Source organism: Phaseolus vulgaris, chromosome 3, assembly GCF_000499845.2.
Source record: "Phaseolus vulgaris cultivar G19833 chromosome 3, P. vulgaris v2.0, whole genome shotgun sequence".
Classification (NCBI taxonomy): Eukaryota; Viridiplantae; Streptophyta; class Magnoliopsida; order Fabales; family Fabaceae; genus Phaseolus; species Phaseolus vulgaris.
This window is the reverse complement of record NC_023757.2, coordinates 45,308,255-45,332,498: the sequence shown is the minus strand read 5'-3', so window position 1 is coordinate 45,332,498 and position 24,244 is coordinate 45,308,255. Positions and strand designations below refer to the sequence as shown.

The window sequence follows — 24,244 nt, the reverse complement described above, 5'->3', positions numbered from 1 at the left end:
GAGTTTTTACAAAATAAAAACAAAAAAGTAATAAATTAAAAATGTTTAGTTTAAAATTATTTTTTTTAAAAATGAAAAAAATAAAAAATTAAACTCTACAACAACATAAAAGTTGATCTATAAACATACATTAGTATTTATTTTTATTATTATTGATGATGTAATCATGTTAATTTCAAGTAAAAAATATTAAAAAATATTATTAAAAAATACAGGACATATTTATAAAAAAAACCAAAGTCAATTAGTATTAATTAATAGTGGACACATAAATAATATTGAAGTGTTTACCTAAATGCAAAATTCTAAAAAAAAACTAATACAAATGTTACACTTAATGCTTAAAAATGAGAAGAAAAAAATGCAAAAATAAATAAGTCTAGAAAATAAAAACAACAACAATAAAATAAAAACAAAAACCATAAATAAATAAATAAAGATTGCAGAAAAAATAATAATAACTAAAAACATAAAAGGTATAAAATAAAGGAAAAACAAAATAAGATAAAGATAAAAGATATAAAAAAAAATCAAAACAAGATAAATATAAGACGATACTAAATAAGTATATGTTGATCATAAAAAGGAAAATAAATGATAGATGATCATTCATTTAATATGTTTCTAGTTATTATTATTTTTTCTGCTATTCTTTATTTATTTCTATTTATGTTTTTATTCATTAATTATATTTCTAACTATTTTAAATTCTAAAAATATATTTTTTTAATGCATTCAAAATTAAAACTATAAAAAAAATTACTGGAGTGTGCAATTCTCGTAATTAATTATGTTTCATTTTGCATAAACTATTTAATGTACCACTGAAGAAAATATCAAATGAATGATCATCTTTTATTTATTTTTCTTTTTATGATCAACATATACTTATTTAATATCACCTTATATCTCTTATCTTTATCTTGTTTGAATTTTTTTTTATATATTTTATCTTTATCTTATTTTGTTTTGCCTTTATTTTATATCTTTTATGTTTTTAGTTGTTTTTTTTTCTGTCATTCTTTATTTATATCTATTTTTTGTTTTTATTTTATTGTTGCTGTTTTTATTTTCTATACTTATTTTTTTGGTCTCATTTTTAAGCATTAAGTGTAACATTTGTATTAGTTTTTTTTAAAATTTTGTATTTAGGTAAACACTTCAATATTATTTATGTGTCCACTATTAATTAATACTAATTGACTTTGGTTTTTTTTATAAATATGTCATGTATTTTTTACTTGAAATTAACATGTTACATCATCAATAATAATAAAAATAAATACTAATTTATGTTTATAGATTCAACTTTTATGTTGTTGTAGAGTTTAATTTTTTATTTTCTTCATTTTAAAAAATAATAATTTTAAACTAAACATTTTTAATTTATTACTTTTTTATTTTTATTTCGTAAAAACTCATTTATTTATTCATTAATTATATTTCTAATTATTTTAAACATTAAAAATATTTATTTTTTAATGCATTCAAAATTAAAATTATTAAAAAAATAATAATTTATTATTTATTTATTTATTTTTAAAATGGTGCTAGATAGTGAAATAAAAAATAAAAGAGTGCTAGATAGGGAAATAAAAATAAATGGGTGCTAGATAGGGAAATAAAAACAAAAGAGTGTTAGATAGAAAAATAAATAGATAAATGGTGCTAGATAGGGAATTGAGCCGGAAATTGAGGCACATAATGTTTCATGTCATTTATTTAACTAAATAACTTATCAAAATAGGATCAAACAACCACGTAATAAGTAATAATAAAATAAAACTGATTAGCCAGTTAAAAAAAATATTTATGAAAATAATAAATTATTTAGAACAGTTTTTGTTTTGTCTGTCTTTGGTGAGAAAGGCTTTATTGTAGAGAGATCCTTTCTGAGATTCTAACATTTTAATTTAGGCTTGATGATTAAGTACTTACCTCACATTCTTTTATTCAAATTGCACCCCAAATTGTTGTTGAATTTTCAAGCTCTACCCTCTCCCTTCCCTCCACTTTCCTACCTCTTCCCCCTTCGTAAGATTCTCTCCTTCATTCTCCATATTTCTCTCATTCCCCTTTCTCATTTTTTTGGATCTATTGCTCTTTTCATCAATTCATATTTTATTCTTCATATTTATGTTTATCCTATTCAATTTCCCCAACAAAGGCACACGAACCCTTAATCTGGTCTGCATTTTCTTAGTTTGAAAAAAAAGCAACAATTTTAATTAAGTTTTTTTTTATCTCTTCAATTATCGTAGATAAAAACCATATGAAAATAAAAGATTTTCCACTTCCCATTCGTCGTATGTTATATTTTTGTAAAAAGGGTTTTGATGTGCATGTATAAAATGATGTTTTTGATTACAATTTTTCAGGATTGTCTTCGTAGGGCGAAGAAGATGAAATTATAACGTTGAAAATGTAATTTGGGGAATTGAGAGAGAAGGGAGGTAGAAAAACACAGACGATGTCGGAGTTCCCCTTGAAGTCGAGCTTGGAAATGGTGGAAGATAGAGAGAAAAAGAAACGTCATATGGTGCATCTCAATGTGTATGATCTTACACCTGCCAACAACTATCTTTACCTCTTTGGTGTTGGAGTTTTTCATTCAGGCATAGAAGGTTTGTTTGTGCGATCTCTATAATCTACTTCCTCTACTTTTTTGTTTTGATTGAGAATTAAGTTTTGTTTGTTATAATTTATAATGTTAATGAAGTTATTGTGGGTATTTGATCAACCAAGAATGCATTACTAGACAATAGTTTGTCCTCTCATCAATAGAGGTTTCTTGTATTATTTCTAATATGGTTTGTAGCTTTGATTTTTAATTGAGCAAGGTCCATATAAACTACCTTAGTTAGTGATAAACCTTTAACAATGTAGTATGATGGTTAAAAAAAAGGATATTCATGTTACTTAAAATGGTTGGTATATGGTATTTTTCTTTGAATATTTTTGGTCTTTAAACTAGTATGAAATTTACATTCATCACGATGCTTCATATTAACATGATAAAAAGTACCTGATTAATATGGAAATGCATTAATTGAAATTGTAAACTTAGTACCAAGATTGGTGATACATATGACTTTAGGGTAAGAAGTTTATACCTCCTTAGTAAAATAACATCTTTCACTCTCTAATTAGATATCAATTATCTTTATATGATTTCTTATGAGTTATTTTAGTCAGTCTACAAGTAATGAAATGAAAAGTAAAATATTGTCCTCACATGTTTAATGGTTTACTAGTAGTGCAGTCAATTAAGTATATATTGAGTTAAGAATAAAGAAAGAATGTGTTTTTTTGTTTATAATTTAAACAGAATAAAGAATGAAGCTAAATTATATTTAAAATAATATTTTAGGAATCAAACCATTAGTGTATTAGAAACATTTTCCTAAAGTGATCATTTTCTTTTAAAATTTCTTCTTATTCAACATTAATTTCTAATTTAATTTAATCCTAATTTTGCAAGTGATAAACTCTTTGTTCCAACTTTGAACTATAACCTCCCCTTAGGAGAAAAAAAATAAAAAAAATAGTCATAACTTCATAAGCATTCATAAAAAGATATTTACACAAAAACACAATCTATTTTTATTATCAAGAGTTGATGGTTATTGAATTGGAATTATACCAACCTCAATTATGAAATAGTTCTTAATAATAGACGAATCATAGAAAAAGACATTGAACATAAGTTCAATAACTAAATAGTTATAAAAATGAAGAAGTGATTATAAATTTGAATTTGTAAATAAACAATTCTTCAATAGGAGAGGAATCCCAAAAGATAAGTAGAAATCTTCTTTATTAAATTTCATACTGACATTTTTTCTTAAAAAACCTCCTTTAGAATTTGAAATCTTTTTATATTGTCAACTTAGCAGTTACAAAAATATATGTAAAAGTTACTAATTAAAAAAAATGATTTACAGAGTATTTTATGAGAGTGTAGCACCACATTTTCCAACAAATTATTGATAAGTGTTGCTTTGTTATTTTATTACACTCTTAAACTGACTTTAGCAAATTGTTTTGATGAATAGTGCATGGTATGGAATATGGATTTGGAGCACATGAGTACCCAACAAGTGGTATATTTGAGGTGGAACCTAGGAATTGTCCTGGTTTCATCTTTAGACGTTCAATATTGTTAGGTAGCACTAATATGTCTGGTTCAGAATTTCGTTCTTTCATGGAGTGCCTTTCTTCAAAATATCATGGAGACAGTTACCATTTGATTGCTAAGAATTGCAACCATTTTACTGATGAAGTTTGCCAAGAACTAACTGGAAAGCCTATTCCAGCATGGATAAATCGATTGGCTCGTGTCGGTGAGAATTCTCTTTGCATCATTACTTTGGTAGTAGATAACTTTCATTTTTTTTTGTCTCTCTGCATATTTACTATGAATTCAACATGCTCATATAAGTGTCCCTGTATATGCTTTAAATTACATTTTGCAGTGGATGCACAAAATAAATTTTCATATTATTGTGGAAATAAGTTTTGTCAGAGTGGTATTGTAGTTGTAACGTGACCACATTCAGTTTGAAATTCCAGGTTCTTTCTGTAACTGTCTTCTGCCTGAAAGTCTTCAGGTTGCTGCTGTTAGACATCTCCCTGAACATCTTGATCTTTCTGGTAAGTTATGAAGATAACAATTCTGTCTCACTATTTTACACTCTAAGCTCTCTTTCAGATTTATTTTATTGGTAGCTGTCTGTGAAAGAAATATATATTATGGATGTCACAGAATTTTATTACTTGTTAATGAAAATGAAAACAAAAAATGAACTCTCATGTGATTCATAAAAAACAAAATATTGGTTCAGAATATTGAATCAACAGCTTATACTAAAGGTTTAAACATTTATGACTACAGATGATGAAGGATCAGAATATGATGATCTTACTGACTCAGATGAGAGTGAAGAAAAGGATTCCTCCAATCGCCATCTGATAACTTCTCCAAATAGTAGAGATGTGACCATTATAAATGAAAAACCAATGACTCTTGCACGGGACCTCTTATGATTTCCTTTTATTACTTACCAATCTTATTCTTCCTTCCTTTCACTATATTTGTGAATTAGCTTTCAAGGTTTTATCAAATGACTTGGCTTAACAACCATGTGTTTGTATTATAAAAATGATAGTTTGTTTGTATGATTGTGTATGTATCAAAATGAAGTGAATCTCTTGTAGATATAATATTAACTAAGATACAAACATATTTTTTTCTATTGTTCAAGCATATCGCCAATTTTATTGTTAATGTAACCTCTTCTGCTTCTTCTTTGGTGTTGATAAGATGATGATTATAAATTAGTATTGAAAAAAGTACATAGCATGGTATATATTTATAAAATTAGATGGGATTAGTTTCCCTTATTTAATTTTGTACTAGTTAAAAGAACTATTTTACAAAAAGATTGTTATTTGTCGTTAGTTAGTAGTGCAATGCAATTTGTAGGTAAAAGCGTGATGTTATGAGAAAACCCATGATTGTATTGATAAGTGTAAAACAATATTTGATGATAGTTGTCATTTAAAAAGAAAATAAGCAGCTAAACTACCATTAGTGTTCTGAAAGGTGAAACGAAAATATTGAAGTTATTACACAGTAGGTTCAGATACAATTTGTTATCAACTGATAAGGCTAACATCTAAAGTATACACAAAATTTGGTTATGCTTAGTGGAATGGTAGGAGATGGAATGAAGGGTAGAGCAAAGTAATATAGCTATTTATGTTTTCTAAATTACAATGTTGATTAAGAATAACATTTATTTCACCTCATTTTTCTGAGTTTCCTATGCCTGTTTCTTATCTCACCCTATTTCGCACCTCATTTTGTTTTTCTCCCAGGCATCAAACAGTTTACAGTAACAATAACCAACCAGAATAAAAAGTATATAAATTATGATATATTTTAAAGAAATCTCGATTTTATAGTTTAAAGACAGTCACACAATCGATTTTATTATAAATACTCAAATTTCAAACAATGAAAAAACCCGAATCCGGTTCATCTCCATCCAATCTATCTTTATTATAGTCCAATTCGCTTCACTTCGTTCTCTTACACCAATCCAGTATAGCCTTAACCTAGATTCACAAACCAAGTAGGCTCCAACCAAGAAGCATAGAACTGCTCAAAGGATTTTTGTCAATCATAAAGGAGATGATGGGTGGAGCATAAGAAAAATTGGTAATAACCTAAAAATTGATGGTTGCATTTCAAATTATGGCAAGTGAAAAGTTATATTCTTAAACATAGAAAAGTCACACCACTTTTAATTAAAAGAAATAGAGTAGGAATTCCGATTATACTCCCACAAGTGTAAGTTGATAGCCCTCTTACATTCATTTTTTTTCGAAGCACTGCATCCATGATAAGCTTGCAAGAAGGTTTTCTTAAAATTTGGAATGGCTACCTTGACAAGCAAACATGACATCCATATAAACAAGGTACATTCATTGACTGACCCAAATGAGCAAACAATGGAATATACAGAGGAAAATGAGTTAGACAAAATATACAGCCCTTTAGACCAAAAAAAAGGGAAAACATGACTTATTTTTCAGTACATGTGGATATCAACATTAATTTCTCCCAAGTGATGATTGCTTGGTTTCTCAGTAAAAATATTGTGGTTAGTAGTAGTACCATATCGTAGCCAAAGGCATGATATTCTCTCCAATGCCGCTTGTCCAGCAACTCGTACACGATACACAACACTTAAATCTGCCCATATTTCACTTGCCACAGTTCTTGATTGATTACTTGGGTCGTAACCTTCTAAATCTGACCCAGTTACCATGACTACAGAATTGTCATCAAATATCACAAGATCTCGTGAACCTATTGCCCCTTCAGAAGCCTTTACTAATAGATTCGTTGTAGGAGCACATCCAACAGCCCTCCTCACCATAATATGGTGGTAGTACTCTTGGACAACCTGAAATGTCAGCAATTAAATTATATGACGATTAATATTACTATAAATAGTTTTTCAAAACTAATTAAGTGTTCAGTCCAAAATCACAGAAAATATAAAGTTCTATTTCATGGTTTAATACACCAAATGATGTTAGGAAAATTGAAGATATGAAGTCTTTAAAACTTCAAAATCAACAATGACAATAATTGAAAGATACATCACACACTTACTTGCCACTGAGAGGAAGCTAGAAGCACTCTTGGTCGAATTGATTTCAGATAATCATATGCATCACCAGGTGTCATCATTTTGTGGTGCACCTACACAGAAGTTCAACAAATAAGAACAATATTAGCCAATAACAATACAAATTTTGATCTGCTGTTCCCTCATTTTCAAGTTATGAAACCAACCAGATAACAAATAACAATAGTTGTGCTGCGACCACGTCCAGCTTTGCAATGCACATATGTAGTGTGTCCAGATAATGCGTTTTCTTCATTAAAAAAAGAAATGGAAAAGGTCAAAATAATTACAAACGGTGTATTACCTAAATTATATATGAAGAGAAAAGGAATACATCATAAAAGTGATCGAAATACTTCAGAATGCAGAAAAGGAATACAACATAAAAAGAATAAGAAATGTTGAACATGCAACTACTGAAATTAATTCATAATGTTCCCATTCTGTTCGTCACAGTATGCAACATTTTACAAATAACTTAAAATCAATAATCAAACTTGTCCCACATAAAGAAAGTAACATGAATATGTCTAATCATTTTTCATAATACTCACCATGTATGAAATTCACAGCACGTCGTATGTCATGCAATGAAGGAGCAAAACAGTAATCTCTAGTAGGGATCACTAAGTGGTTAATTCCGTGAGTCTGTCAAGTTTAACAAGAAGAAATTACGATAAAATTTCATACATAAACTTTTGAGGTCACGAAAACACCCAAGATGTTATGTGTACATAACCCACGCAATTAAAATATAACACAATGCATTAGGAACACAAATGTTGGCGAAGAACTAGTCTAACTATTATGTTGCACAAATAAGTGTTGTACCCTAAATATCTTAAAGCACATTGCATACTAGAACACAATGATTCACAGTAAAATTAAAGTCACTCGTAAAAGTTTTATATTCTAAACTTATCATAAAAACCACGATACACACATAAGCATTAAACTAAAAAAATGCTGTAAGTTAATAGTAGCAATGTTGCCTCTAATTCACAAGTTGCCTCAGGGTTTAGTATCCTATAAACCATTTCCAAGTAATATTTGGTTCATTTAACCATAATATGTGTTTTATTCCATAATCAATGTTTGATTACCTTTTGGAAATTGCAAAGACAACAAAGCAAATTAATCATCGTCAAATTTCTATGACAACAAAATCTATGAACTTAACTCTCAAATTTCACAATTTACAAATTTATAATTCAATATCATTTAGATATAAAATGAAGTAGTCAAAAGGATTTACTTAGAAAGGTGGGTGATAAACAACAATGAAAATCAACCTTTAATTAATACCTTAACCAGAAATAAAAACACAGATTAAACTCACATAATATAATGTTGTCGGAACCAAAGTTTCATATGACTCATTCAATGTGATGACCCCACGAACACCAAGCTCCTTCAAGTGTGGAACATCTATAGGAAATGGAACAGCGCCTAACAATATGAACTGAAAATTAAGTGCATAAAATTTAGGATCAACCTTGTGTCCCACAAATAACAAAAGACAACTTTATATAGAGTCAATTTTTAAAATGTCATATTAGTTAAAAAGAAAATGAGACACTTCCTCTCAAGGCCAAAGTATAATCATTTAATAGTTTCACAGTTCAAATTATATATGCAATGAGTTAAGACGAGTTTCTACATCAAACAATTAATATTCTAAACCCCCAATACCCCTTCTCCATATACGGTAATGTTATCACAAGATATGATCTCCGGTCCACAAGTTGCATCATCATCTCAATAAAACCATAACAAGAAAAAAGAAATGATAAAGCCCAGTTGACATCTTCAATCAATGTTAATAAAAAGTACAATGTTTTTAACCCATAAGCACTTTCCCTCTATGAGTTGATAATCGCATACACATTAAATTTGTCGCAGTGCATGTAAAACATTCAAATTGAAGATATAACCAAACACTCAAAGCAACTAAACATTATTTTATACATGACCAAACAAAAGCATAAGAATCACATAGCAGGCTTATCCAATAAATTTTATAAAAAAAAGGAACAATCTTTTTAACCCGCAAGTATTTTTCCTCTACACATACACATTAAATTTGTCGGATTTCATGTAAAACCATTGTGACATAACTAAATTGAAGAAGAAAACAAACACAACACAAAATAACGTAACATGATTCAAGACATAGTTAAGCTCAAAAGCAGAAATCATACCTCATCAACCTTATCCCACCATCGAAACTCAGCCTGAACCTTATTCCTGACAACATTGTAAAAAAGGGTTGGGTAGAATAGCACACGAGCACCTGCTCCAACCAATACCCTCTTTGCATCATAACCCACTGACGTCAACCCTCCTACCTCCTCACCTTCTCCTATGTCACCCCCCTTCAATTCCTCTATATGCATAACTCACTTCCAAATCACGAAACAACTACAGGGCACCCAGGTAGTAAAAAAAAATCTAATTAACAAATACCTATCGTATAAACCACAATTATAATTTCAAAATTCCCCATGTTATGTTTCAAAAGGTTGATTGTTCCGGACGAGGAAACCCGATGAGAGACCAAGGGAGGAAAAAATTGTCCCCAGGAAGGAAAATTATAAGGGAAAAGAATCGAATAAGAGAGAAAGTTGGGAAATGGAATCTCTAACCCAGGATCTAGGAGAACAAGAAATTGACTCTTTGTCTCAACAAACTCTGTTCACCCGAAAGTAAATGATGCAAGAGAGAAAGAGGGGAGAAAGGACGATTATGATGCAAAGAAGGTGAAAATCTCGGAGAGAATGACACGAAAGTCACCGCCTTTAGGGATTTTCCTGTTAGGTGAGTTTTGCTAACAAAGAGACAGATACTCATAAGACAGATCACAGGTTTCCCCAAATTCTTCCCCAAATCGTATTATACACTTCAAGCTTTCCATTTTATTTTATTAATAAAATTACATTAATTTTCTTAAAGATATTTCCATATTCCTTACATATCAACACACTTCTCGTGAAAATTATTTCTATGAAATAAAATAAATGGTAAATGTATTCATTTTATTGAATTTTCACATTAAGATATAAAATTCTTATTTTTGTTGTCTTAATTAAATTTCAAGTCCTCGTAAATTTGGATTTTTTAACTAAATTTTTATTATAAAAATCACTTTATTGTTTTCATATATTATTATTTGTTAACATTATTTTTTAATTTTATAATTAATTAATTAATAACTTTTTATTACTAGATGAAAATAAATAAAAACAAAAAAAAATTAAAACTTAATTAGGTGTTGAGAGAATAGACAAACCAGCCTAAGATTGAGTAACGTAACAATGACAACAAAATACACTCAAAACAAACATAACAAGGACAACAAAATAAGGGATAGACTCAAACATAACTAAGTTTGTTGTAAGCTTTTTTATCACCCACCACCTTCACACAAAACTATATAATTTGATATTAATGCAAAATAACATGCATATATATATGTGAGATAACTAAGTAAAGTGACAAAGTAAGAATCATGTCAGCAAGTTAATAAAAAAATTAAACGATAGAGACTAATTGAAAAATATATAATTTTTTTTAATATTTAATAAAAAAAATTAATATTTAATACTTTTTTTATAAAAAACTAATTAAAAATATCTAAATTTATAACTTAATTAAGTTTTCTTTTACAAAATAACAGGTTGCAAACCTTAGTGTGTTGTTTTCAATACAAAAAAATTTCAAATGTAAATCACTTAATTTCAAACTCAGTTTTAAATATAATTAATTGTATAAAAAATTAATGTAAATACTTATTCGAGTATACAAAAGAATAAAGTGAAATAATTTGAAACTTATATTTTATTTCTTTTGATTTTTAAAATATATATTAAATAACAAAATATATTATATAAACATTTATTATATAACTTCAGCCAAACCTTATTTTGAAAAATACAGAAAAGCATTAGCAGTCTATTCTCAAATGTTCTCATACTTTAATTTAAAGGTCGAAAGAAGAGACAATTAAGAAGATAAAACCTAATTAAGGAGAAACAACACAAACGATTGCCATTCTTCGTATAGATTTTCGTAAAACAAAACAATGTTATCTCAACCATTATACGGCTAACCTCAATTAAACGCATAATCATGAAATTAAAACGTAACCCAAAATTAAAGTATTATTCTCTATTTAGTATCACTTATTTACTATATTATCTACGGTGATAAATTGGATAAATTCTATTCTAGATTGAAATAGATGGGTAAATTCCCTATCTAGCGTCATTTACACTTTTATTTCCCTAACTAGCACCCTTTTGTTTTTATTTCCCTATCTAGCACCCTTTTGTTTTTATTTCCCTATCAAGCACCCTTTTATTTTTTATTTCCCTATCTAGCAGAATTTCAAAAATAAATAAATAAATAATGAATTAATTTTTTTTGATAATTTTAATTTTGAATGCATTAAAAAATAAGTATTTTTAATGTTTAAAATAGTTAGAAATATAATTAATAAATATAGAAATGAGTTTTTACAAAATAAAAATTAAAAAGTAATAAATTAAAAATGTTTAGTTTAAAATTATTTTTTTAAGAATGAAGAAAATAAGAAATTAAATCCTACAACAACATAAAAGTTGAATCCATAAACATAAATTAGTATTTATTTTTATTATTATTGATGATGTAATCATGTTAATTTCAAGTAAAAAATACAAGACATAATTATAAAAAAACCAAAGTCAATTAGTATAAATTAATAGTGGTCACACAAATAATATTGAAGTGTCTACCCTAAATGCAAAATCCTAAAAAAAAAACTAATGCAAATGCTACACTTAATGCTTAAAAATGAGAAGAACAAAAATGTAAAAATAAATAAGTATAGAAAATAAAAACAACAATAATAAAATAAAAACAAAAATAAATAAACAATGGGAGCAAAAAATAATAACTAAAAACATATAAGATATAAAATAAAGGAAAAACAAAATAAGATAAATATACAAGATATAAAAAAAAATCCAAACAAGATAAAGATAAGATATATAAGACGATACTAAATAAGTAGATGTTAATCATAAAAAGAAAAATAAATGAAAGATGATCATTCATTTGATATTTTTTTCAATAGTACATTAAATAGTTTGTGCCAAATGAAACATAATTAATGACGAGAAATGCACAATTCAATAATGTTGGGATATGTTTTTTTTTTGTGTCCTAGTGTTTGACAATATGAACATTTTTTTGTTTAATTATGTTGTTCTCTTATGTCCATATCAGTCCTTATTAGGTTACTTTTGAGGTCTCTATACTTATTTATTAAAGAGTCTTAGGTCTCGTCTTTGAAGTTATTTTCATGTCAGGACTTGGACATAGTATTTGACTAGTGTATGCAAACCAATACTCTTCATTTCTGAGTTTCATCAAATAGTCTTTTGTAACATGAAAGATTCGATGTAATGTTGTTGTTTTTATTTTCTATATTTATTTATTTTTACATTTTTCTTCTTCTCATTTTTAAGCATTAAGTGTAGCAATTGCATTAGCTTTTTTTTAAGATTTTGCATTTAGGGTAGATAGACACTTCAATATTATTTGTGCGTTCAATATTAATTAATACTAATTGACTTTGATTTTTTTATAATGATATCCTGTATTTTTTACTTAAAATTAACATGATTACATCATCAATAATAATAATAAAAATAAATACTAATTTATGTTTATAGATGTTGTTGTAGAGTTTAATTTTTTATTTTCTTTATTCTTAAAAAAATTTAAACTAAACATTTTTAATTTATTACTTTTTTATTTTTATTTTGTAAAAAACTCATTTCTTTATTCATTAATTATATTTCTAACTATTTTAAACATTAAAAATACTTATTTTTTAATATATTTAAAATTAAAATTATATAAAAAACAATAATTTATTATTATTTTATTTATTTTTGAAATGGTGCTAGATAGGGAAATAAAAAATAAAAGGGTGCTAGATAGGGAAATAAAAGCAAAAGGGTGCTAGTTAGGGAAATAAAAGTGTAAATGGTGCTGGACAGGGAATTGAGGCGAATATAAAGTATATTAATTTAAAATGTGATATAATTGGAGTTATCCATTAATAATTTTTTCACAGATGAATGTCCAATCTATCTATAAAAATAATATTTTTATTATAATTACTTTTTTAATTATACTTTTAATTTTTTAAGTATTTTGAAATTCAATTTTAATTACATTATCTGAAAAGTGAGTTATTTTATTGTTACTTTTTCTACTTGTCCTACCCCAAATGAAAAACTGGAAGCAAAACACAACTGAAGCAGCCACATGAACTACGTTCATTTTATGAAAATTATTTGGGTATCTATGTGTGTGTGTGACTTAATGTTCCTTATTGAGTTTTCTTGGTGTGGCGGTAAAGAGCATCTAACTCAACCCTTTTCCATTCTCAGAATTTTAAATATTCAAACGCAGATGGCTGCGAATCAGATTCAATGCCAACAACTGTTACAAATGTATTCCCACTCTCTCATGCACAACTAGGTTTTAGCATATTTTTCTTAAAAAGCAGTAAATAATTTTAGATTTAAAAAATAATTATCACTAAATAAATTATATGATCCACAATTCTATAGTCATTATGAACTTTCTTTATTGTCTTTCACTTAAAAAGAAAAATGGCCCGAAATATTTAAAAGACAATAGCAAGTTATGGCTGCTTTGATAAAGTGGATAGTTACACTAATGGAACAAGTCACCGTTGCTGAATCATCTAACATTTTTAGAACTTTCCCACTCATCACTTTGACAACAGATTTCTCTCTTCCTGTGCATCTTTGCATCATTACACAAATCCCTAACTCATATATGCTTATTATTCCATATACACTTGCATCCATATTGAGTCACTGCGTAACCTTTAAGGGAACATTTTGAGTCACTGCGTAAACTTTAAGAGAATCCAACAGCAGCCAAAAATAGATAAGTATAAGACCAAAACTTAACGTAGTTGCAATTCTTTATATTAAATATAATATGCTAATTAAAATAAAATTTTACGATAATCTCATCGGTACACTTAGCTTTATTCTGATTCTGCTTGAACATTCCTGGATTTAAGATGTTGATGGATCCATTGAAGCGGAACATGATATCGGTTGATCTATGATGAAGATCAAGACATGTAATTAGTCCTCCGACCCTCCCAATATAACATATATCCTTCACAGTTGGATGCAACTCCAACTGCAAGATTGTTTGTGTGGAACTTGTCTTTTCTATTGTCACATAAATCCAACATCCTCCATCCGAATGAAAGGCATGGTAGGAGTACAAGAGGGGAATCGTGACTAATTCCAACGCTAATAATTTGCACCTTGCATTTTTTTTTCTATTCCAAAGTGAACCCTTTTTTGTATCTGAAATTCCGAAGGTCGATATATAGGTGGTCATGAGCATGAGTTTTGGAACTGTTAGTAGATGTAGGCAACGATTCGATGCTGATGGACCGTGTGCATATGTTCCTCCAAATCTGCTTTAATGGACCATCACCTGAACAAATTGTTGTTTTCATTTCACTCTTTTTACGATTAGTTTTATTCCATCAACCTACTGGGGGAAAATACTGGTCAAACCTATTAAAGCTCACTTCAGTTGTGCCAATTTTGCACTATTCTCTTCATGTCAAATTAATAAGATATATGCATGTCCACGAAAATTAAAGTTTCTAGAACCAAAGGGAAGCTAAGAAAGGTATCGCCTGAGTTTTTTTTTTTTTTGGGTGACTGTGGCCCAAAACTATTATTAACAGCTCACACTGGGAGAAAAAGAGTATCAACAGATCATGTTGCAGCAGAAAGTCTAGGAGGTGCCTCAATAATATGCAAACCCAAATCAGTCTCAAGGTGTATAGTTTGGTTGGAATTTTAAGACACTGGAGAACTTTTGAAGATATGAAAAATTTCAAGAAAAAACAAAGCTTCAACTAAGTGAGTTTGTTAAATTTAAAAGCAGAAGTTTCAGAATTTAGAAATGTTTGTTAGCAACAGTTAATGAATAATGATATAGGAAGTTAAGTAAGTTTATGTAGTGAGTGAGAATGCAGGGAGGCAAAGCATCTTTGTCTTAGAACCGAAAGGGCTAAAAGGAATAAAGGCAAGGCTAGACTTGACATTTTGTCTTTGACGCTGCATCTTAACCTTTTTTTCCTCTTCTTCCAAGTAAACTACTCTCTTCCCCTTCTTCTTCTTCTTCACCTCTCTCACCATACATTCTCTCATCCTTCTCCAATGGCTGCTGCAATCCACGCTACCAAGCAACAAAAGTTACCCTTTCAACACAACCAACAAGACCCAGATAAATTCTATTACCATTTCCTCTACAAAGCCGCACTCTTTCTCATCTTCTTCGTTATTCTCCCCCTGTTTCCCTCACAAGCTCCTCACTTCATCAACCAATCACTACTCACCAGAAACTGGGAACTCCTCCACCTTCTCTTCGTCGGGGTCGCCATCTCTTACGGCCTCTTCAGTCGCCGAAACAATGAAGCAGATAAAGAGAATAACAACTCAAAGTTCGACACCGCTCAAACTCTTGTCTCCAAGTTCCTTCAGGTCTCTTCCTTCTTCGAGGACGAGGCTGAAAGCCCGGCTGAGTCCGATGAAACCAAAGTCCAAACGTGGAGCAACCAGCACCGGAGGAACGAACCTGTTGTTGTGGTTGCTCCACCGTTGAAAAAGCTTTCTAGTTTTGATGACCAGAGTGGGGACAAGCCTTTGCTTCTGCCTATTCGAAGCTTGAAGTCTCGCTTGTCTGATGATGATAAAGATGTTGATGTTCAATCTCTAAATAGGTCAATGAGTTCTAGAAGATTTTCAAGCAATTTGAATATAAAAGCAGAATTTGTTGAAGCTGATGGTGCTGCTGCTGCTGTTGATGTTGATGTTCAATGTCCGAATAGGCCAACAACCTTCAGAAGATTTTCAAGCAATTCAAGTAAAAGTGCTGAAGTTGAAGCTGGTGATGTTGATGATCAATCTCTAAATAGGTCAATGAGTTCCAAAAGGCTTTCGAGCAACTCCAATAGAAAAGCAGAAGTTGAAGCCGATGATGTTGATGTTGGTGTTCGATCTCTAAATAGGTCAACATCTTCTAAAAGATTTTCAAGCAATTCAAATAAAAATGCTGAAGTTGAAGGTCCAAGAGCCGAGGACAAAAAGAAAGAGAGCGTGGTGCTTCCTTCTCCCATTCCATGGCGTTCTAGATCAGGAAGAATGGAACCCAAGCAAGAAGAAGTTGACGATGCCTTCACCCATCAATCTTCAAAGGAGGAACCTGAGTTCTCTAAGGTGGAACCTCGCCCACCAAAGCCTCAAACTTCACGTTCTTTCCGAGCAAGTTCCTTGTCTCCTGCGCCTTCTTTCTCAACAGAATCACCTGCCAAAAACGCAGAGGATGTAGTGAGGAAGAAGGGGTTCTACAAATCTTGTCCTCCTCCACCTCCACCACCCCCACCAATGATGTTTCAGAAATCAGTGCCCATGAAGCCAAGGTACGGTGTTTCATTCAACGGACCTTCCTTCGATAAGGAGTTGAAGAGAAGCTTCACAAATGAGAGAAACATGCCGGTGGGGAAAATAGTGGATGAAGAAAAACAATCCATGCAAAGGGTGTCGTTTGGAAGTGACAAGTTCATGGGGAATGCAAGCGTGCCTCTGGTGTCACAGGCAGCTGAGAAAGAAAGCTTTCTTAACAAGGTACTCGTGGAATCTGATGATGATGATGAAGAAGAGGACACGGAAAGCGAGGATGAAGATGGTGGAGGAGGAGGAATCATTGGTGAGAAGGGTGGAGGTGTTGTTGGCGGAGAAAGTTCAAAAATAGATGGGGGTTTCAGTGGAACAAGTGGTGATGAAGGACCAGATGTGGATAAGAAGGCTGATGAGTTCATAGCTAAGTTTAGAGAGCAAATAAGGCTTCAGAGAATTGAGTCTATCAAGAGGAGTACAAGAAATGCAAGAAACTCTTCAAGGTAAATAATATTGAAGATCCTTGTCATATCAAATCCTTCTACTGCTTACTACATTAATTAAATGGGATGTAATTAAATTGATAAGGATGTTTCTTTCCACAGATTAAGGTTGTAATTGGATACTCCTTTCCTCTTCCCCCATAAACATTTATGGCACACACAGATTTACTCATATTACTTAGGCCTTGCAATATCTTCAATTTCTTATGCCCTTATGCGGATTTCACCATTTCTTCTTTGTACAAGGTAACTGTAGTGAATTAGTATTCACCAATTACAACTTACAGATTGTTGGAGACAAAGGTTAATAATTTTTTTTAACATTTTTATAGTGTTGATTAAATTTATTAGAAGTCATACAAAAAATTGAGTTTAAATGAGGGGATATGACGCAAGTCCATTATTTTACTCTTATCTCAAATTCATCCCTGAATCAAAAACAAAGCATTAAAGTTTCTGAGCATTGTTGGGGAAAAGTGGAATTGTGGCTTCATTCACTATTATGCTATTTGTCTTATGCTGGCAAGTACATCATAAAAAGAAATGAATAAAGGGATGTTATGGCCCAATTAGTGTTGTTCTTTATTTTGGGCAGTTTACAAGTACAATGTAGGAAAAGAGTGTGTTTCATCAAATAGACACTCAAATTGAAGTTCCCAGTCGATACAAAATAAGACAGCACTGTTCCGTCCTGCTTTCTAACAATTTCGTTCTGTCAGCCTCTAATTCCCGATTCTTTTTAGGTAACCGGGATCTAGGAAAAACAAACAAGTGATATCACGGTTATGATACCTGTGTGATCCAACTCTTATTTACATTCTTTATATATAAGGTATTAATTATATCACAACATGAAGGTAATTTTGAGTGTATATAAAGTATTTAATGAAACTAAATCATTATTGAATGCATGCACAATAAATTACATAATATTATAGAATACCTAGCCTAGAACTATCATATTTAGACAATAATCTTCTCAACTTGGCATAATCGATGAATTTTTATCAATTAAGATCAATTTTACACATTAATTACTCAAATAAGTTAAATTTTAAAAAATTATTAAAATGGATAAGTTATATCAGTGTGTCACATGATTTTATTATGAAGAAATCGTGTAAATGTAACACGACTTCAATGTATTTGAATTAAAGTTGTGTTAAGTGATACAATTTTATTATAATCAGATTTCAACTTAATATGACTTACTATGTGAAATTGTACTTGATAAAAAATTTATAATTACGGGATATTACTAGTTTAGATATTCTCCTAAATATAGTTAATTTTAACTGTGTTTGGACCATTACGTCTTCTTGTAAATCAAAATCATACCAAGATCCATTACTATGAAAAAATAATATGAAAGATTATTGAAGACAGAGTCCATTATTAAATAATCTTACTAAGTTTAATAAGGAGTTGTAAGTAAAAAAAAAAGTTACTTTTATTGAGATTGTTTGTATAGTAAAATTTTACTTTAAAAGGTTATATAAATTTCCCAAGTGAAACTCCGTGAAAATAAGGTTTGAACAGTTAAACATATAAGAATGAGGTAGTATAATTGAATTTTGTTTCCACTAGTAACAATCTACGACAAATTGTTTTACAGTTTTCTCAAATAAGTAAGCACAAGTTTTTAATTTAGAATCACACACATAAATGAGTCAAAATTAAACAATCTTTTAAGAAAATAATTAATTTTTAATCAACCAAATATATTTTCAACTTCATTTTTTTTCTTAAGAAAATACTTAAAGTAAACGTCATGTGTTTTCATACTCAACTGAACTATAATTATATACGTCTCTAGTTATAGCGAATGGGCTTCCAATATGTGTGTGTATTAGTTTTTAAAATCACAATACTTTGCTTTCCTCTATTTTATCACCAGAAATACCTGTAATTTCTGGATAACTAACATCAATACCCACTAACCACCAATGTAAAGATAAATAAATAAATCTAAAAATAAAATAAAAAAATGTTTTTGAGTAATAGAAACAGAAAAATAGTGAAGACAAACTTATCCAGAAATAAAAAGTAGCTGCAAAACTCCGCTTTATATTTTATAATAATAAATATACTTTATTTTAAAAAAAATAATAATAATAAAAACCTTAAGTTTCAACTTATTAATAAAGTAGCATGCAGAAAATAAATACAAGCTTCTGTTTCTGCAAGTTTATTATAATACAACTTTACTATTTCAATTTAGTTAATAGTTTAAGACAGAGATTAGAAGAAGAAAAAATCCTTTGCATTTTGAAGTTGTGTTGCTGCTTAATAAAACATAATTATTGCATGCATGTTATTTAGCCCAAAATTTATGCAAATAAGTAGAAAATGAATCACGAAGATAAATATGGATCCTACAAATCAGTATTGATACTATCTAAATAAAGCTCTGAATATACAATTAAAGCATTTTTCTTATTGATAGACAAAATCAAAACTATCTGGTAATTAAGAATTTATATACATAGTGCACGGGCTTTAAGAATTAATTAATATTAAACAAGTGTTAAATTGAAACTATCGAAGATAAAAGTCCAAATACAAAAAGTCTAAAATAAAGTTTTCCAATTAACTCATTTGATTGAAACACTGTGAAACTAGTAACAAACAATAAATGCAAAAATAAAACTCTCCTCTTGAGATATTATAAGAATATTAGGCTTCACACAATCATGTAATACCAACTTAATACATATATTCAAAGTGTTTTTCTTTTAGTCTTGGACAACAAAATAGCAAAAGAAGAAAAGGACACTTCTCTTCCTGTAAAAGATGTAACCAAATAAACATCTGTAAGCAAAACAAATTGATCACTACATGCAAAAGTCACAAATAAAGTAAAGTGTTCTCATGCACAACACTTTATCTTCAACATTCAAGTAAACTTAGTAAAGTGTGAATCGTATCTCTACCAGTACACATGCAAAAGAAATTGAGGAGATAAATACAATAAGCACTGATTTTAAATAAACCACCACTCATCTTATACTTGCAAGTGGTAACATTAAAAATCAAGTAACTGCCTCAATTAATAGAGATATTACAGAACTAAGTATGGATTGCTATTTCACAGCAGAGAATTCTGGTGAATTTGGGTGAGAATGGTTTATAGCACAGTATGCTTCTGCTACAACCCTCACCAAACTACACAGGTAAGATTCTCAATCTATTCTCCAAAGGACCATATGCAATATCCAAAATTAGATTTAGAGTTAAGAAAATCAGCAGAATAAAGGAAATAATCTTGACACCTAACTAAGATGAAATCTAATAACATTTGGAAGATAGAGAACTTTCCTGAGCTGAACAAGGGAAAAAAGGCATACTGCAAGAAGATGAGAAAACAAAATATTTCTTAGGCACATCCTTCTAAAGAAAATCCAATGCATCAATTGATAAAGTATAGTTTGAGATCTTAGTTAAGCTTACAATTTTTAATAGTTAAGCTCTTAGCTTTTATTCTTTGTCTTCACCCCTTTCAACTGGTTTGACAATATATAATTTTATGAACTATCGATAATCCAAAATCTTCTATAGTCATTGATTTAATTTAATTGGAAAATATGGGGAGCAAAGACAATTGCCTCCCTTGGAACAATAAATGAAACGAAGGATGCAACGAAAACAAGTGGTATTACCTGACATATATCTGCTACAGCATATATAGTTTATCCAAGGTTGTTGCAACTGAAACACCGTTGGTTTTCCACATTAGTCTAAAGCTGCTATTATGTATAATTTCACTCCTTTGAATCAAGATCGGTCATAATTAATCTCACAATGGAATTTGAAAACAACATGCATTGATTATTAGAACAGAGCAATGAGCAATGAAATGAAAATACATTGTTATAATAACAATTACCTTTGGATCCACGAGAGTAAAAAAGCAAAATTGATTCTGTAACGGGAAAACACACTTTCTTTCGGCGAGTTTCTGAAATTCTTGAACAAGTCGAACACGAACTGATCAACTCAGAACTTCCCGTCGAAGCGATTATTGCTGAGATCTAACTCAAAAAGGACTTCCAACTTCTCAAACTTGGGATTCATGTATGTGTTACTTTCCTTTTTTATGGTTTTCGTTCTTCCTTATTTTTCAAACCATTTATTTCTTGTAGAGAGAAGAGAACACAATACAGTGGAAAAAACCTTGCAAAATAAAGTCTCTGTTCTCGTTTTCAACACACACAAAAACTTCCTCTTTTCCTTTTTATTTAAGCAATTAAAAAATGTAACATTTTTTTGCACAATGAAAACAACATTTAATGAAACGTTTAAAATAATAAGTATATACCATCTATTTTAAATATTTTTAAGTATTAAAAAATATTTGTAGAAATAGGAAATAAAAATATTTCAAAACTATAACTTTTGTTCTGGTCATGTGTTTTAAGCTAGAACATTTATTAGGATTTGAGTCTTATTCTCCCTTGTGTTTGCATAGTGTATTTATAATTGGTTACTCCTCTAATAATTACAACTTTGGGGTTTATGATCCCTTATTTTCTTCAAGCTATTAATTTGTTAATTATAATTATAATTATTATTATTATGTTGATTTAGTTATTTGAAAGGTAGTAGTAGTTCGAATAAGGTGTTATTAATAGTCTAGATTCATTTCGTAATTTATCTTTTGATAATGAATAAGTTTGTTTATTATTGAGAGTTTTTGGATTATACATCATTGTCTCTTAATAATAATAATAATATATTTCCTTGAATGAACGCAACAAAGTTAACGATTCAAATGCAAGAGATTGTTATTATTGGATTTGCCATGGACTTAACTAGAGTAAAACAAAGTACAACAGCACATAAATAATATTTGAACATGGTTTCTCCTACTTCTCAAGAAACCCAATATGAAAACACGTGTGCGTTTGATAAACTTTATGAACCCTATCATAATCTTATAAGCCACTATATTTTTCATCAACTAACATCCAAATTGTGTATATTGCTGTTGTAAAATGTAAATAAGGTATAAGAACAATACTTTTTTATAACAAACTAAAGTAACACCCATGTTTTGCACTGGCAGGGAAAAGAAAAGCAATTTTCCCATTGAAAGCAAAACTGTTGTGGACTCATGCTTTTAAAAGTCACAATCATTTTTTTTTAAGATGAGACAAATTAAATATGGTATCACCCATGTAGAACATAATTAATTCAAAGTTATTGTAGTTTTAATAAGTGGGTTTTTAAGTTTTAGTTTTAAATGTTTAACTATATTAAATATTTATATTTATTTACAATAATCCAACTTAATTCAATTTCTATAAAAGTACATCTGCAAAACTCTTAATCAATGCGGGTAAGTTGGTTTGAGTTTGTATGAGGAAAAATACACAATTCTATTTGGGCTACTTTGGTTGAATTTTGAACCTTTTCTATTTGGAGCTAATCCATTTAGTTGACATTGTTAAAATTAGGTCACTAAAATATTTTCTTTTGTTTACTAAAATACTAAAAGCAGTCAAATATTTCCATCTGAAATCATGAAGCCAAGTACTATTTTATACACAATTTCTACCATAAAAAAGCCTTTAGTCAATGTTTATAAATCCCACCAAGAAAATGGCATTAATCCTATAAGAGAAGAAATATGGGTGAATCAAATAGAATTCACGTCACATTCAGCGTTGACACAAAATGAGAAACAATAAGCCAACCATTTGATTTCCTTACGAAATTAACGTTGAATATTTTGGAAATTCATCAAGTCCACTTAATTCAATGAACATGTAGATATTTTGACAGCATCTTATTGTATTGTAGAAGATATTGAATAAGTAAGTTGCATCATTGGATTATAAAAGTTTATTAGTATAGTAAACATAGGCGTGAGTTTGGTCAATCCTTGGATTTTATATGTTTGAGTTTGTCCATATCAATTCTTGGAGTTTATCAATCAACATAATCCATGAAAACAGGGAGCCTGTTATGTTATGCACAAAAACAGAGCATTGTTATTTGGGCTGATAATGACCCAAATTTCTTAAACCATTATTTATAGAACAGGCGTGGTCACAGTGCTACTCTACAACCTAAATTGACCCTTAAAATAAGAAACCAATTATATTTTCCATTCCAGGGCCCCACCCCCAAAATCAAAATCACAATTATTTAATTTCACAGTGAGAAGTTTATCAATCCTTTCAAATCCACGTTTCCCTTTTTTTTTTACTACAGTTATTTTCACCTGTTATTCATGCCCAAAACTCCAGAAGTAATGATCCATACCAAATCTTCCAAACCCAACAAGGATCTTTCAAGCATTGATGAATAACTATTTTCCAAACAATACATCAAATTTTGACTTCACATCAAAGAACAAACATGAAACTTTAATATAGTTGAATGCCAAGATTTAAGAAGGCCCCACCATCACAGCAGTGAACAATTTCCTCTGTCGACTAAGAAAACAGAACAGAAGATAGATGCTGACCAACACATATCCAATACAGCTACTAAATTATTCTAAAAATACAGAGGAGATCATAAATTTAGATGTGTACAAAAATTTATAAAATATAATAAACATTTAAATCGCCGTCATAAATTACTTTTTCAATCACTTTTTTTCTCACTCTAACATGTAAAGTAATTACACAATTTTTTAAATTAAAAAAACAATAATTTATATTTATTTTTAATTTTTAAATTATCACTTTTTTTTATAATTTTTATGAATATGGTGGTGATATATATATATATATATATATTTCCTGGAAAGTAATTCTTGAACGTCTTTTATTTCCAAGAAAGGCGTATTTCCCTTGTTTTATTTCATTGTCATGATAAAGATGTAGGAAAGGCGTATTAAAAGTTGATTATTTACTATAATGTTATAAATCTGATTTAAAGCATTTGAAAATTGTGAAGTATTGGTATAATAATGAAATAAGAACGTTTGAAGTTAAAATATTGTAGAAATATGATCCGAAAGAGAAACTTGTTTATTAAGATATCGGAAGTTGTGGATATAAGATGCCTG

At 29.3% G+C, this 24,244-nt stretch overlaps 3 protein-coding genes across 6 annotated transcripts; 2 read left to right on the top strand and 1 right to left on the bottom strand.

Annotated features, from left to right (window-relative positions):
* Positions 1 to 1,898: 1,898 nt before the first annotated feature.
* Positions 1,899 to 5,263, top strand: LOC137808109 (deSI-like protein At4g17486). 2 transcript variants are annotated; one of them, XM_068609060.1, is made up of 5 exons: positions 1,899 to 2,034; positions 2,379 to 2,624; positions 4,056 to 4,343; positions 4,573 to 4,653; positions 4,895 to 5,263. In XM_068609060.1, the coding sequence occupies exons 2-5, from the start codon at positions 2,471 to 2,473 to the stop codon at positions 5,044 to 5,046; spliced, it is 675 nt and encodes a 224-aa protein (XP_068465161.1). In that variant the 5' UTR covers positions 1,899 to 2,034; positions 2,379 to 2,470; the 3' UTR covers positions 5,047 to 5,263. The 2 variants fall into 2 exon arrangements, with proteins under 2 accessions (XP_068465161.1, XP_068465162.1); XM_068609061.1 differs by lacking the exon at positions 1,899 to 2,034 and adding an exon at positions 2,047 to 2,187.
* Positions 5,264 to 6,424: 1,161 nt separating this feature from the next.
* Positions 6,425 to 10,096, bottom strand: LOC137808108 (phosphatidylglycerophosphate phosphatase PTPMT2-like). 2 transcript variants are annotated; one of them, XM_068609059.1, is made up of 7 exons: positions 9,848 to 10,013; positions 9,404 to 9,623; positions 8,542 to 8,664; positions 7,757 to 7,850; positions 7,370 to 7,452; positions 7,187 to 7,276; positions 6,425 to 6,974 (listed from the first exon to the last, which is right to left on the bottom strand). In XM_068609059.1, the coding sequence occupies exons 2-7, from the start codon at positions 9,596 to 9,598 to the stop codon at positions 6,597 to 6,599; spliced, it is 963 nt and encodes a 320-aa protein (XP_068465160.1). In that variant the 5' UTR covers positions 9,599 to 9,623; positions 9,848 to 10,013; the 3' UTR covers positions 6,425 to 6,596. The 2 variants fall into 2 exon arrangements, with proteins under 2 accessions (XP_068465160.1, XP_068465159.1); XM_068609058.1 differs by having other exon boundaries at positions 9,404 to 10,096.
* A 5,270-nt stretch (positions 10,097 to 15,366) lies between these two features.
* Positions 15,367 to 17,400, top strand: LOC137808106 (uncharacterized). 2 transcript variants are annotated; one of them, XM_068609056.1, is made up of 2 exons: positions 15,367 to 17,223; positions 17,326 to 17,400. In XM_068609056.1, exons 1-2 carry the CDS (start codon positions 15,482 to 15,484, stop codon positions 17,336 to 17,338), a joined length of 1,755 nt encoding a protein of 584 aa, XP_068465157.1. In that variant the 5' UTR covers positions 15,367 to 15,481; the 3' UTR covers positions 17,339 to 17,400. The 2 variants fall into 2 exon arrangements, with proteins under 2 accessions (XP_068465157.1, XP_068465156.1); XM_068609055.1 differs by having other exon boundaries at positions 15,371 to 17,400.
* Positions 17,401 to 24,244: the final 6,844 nt, after the last annotated feature.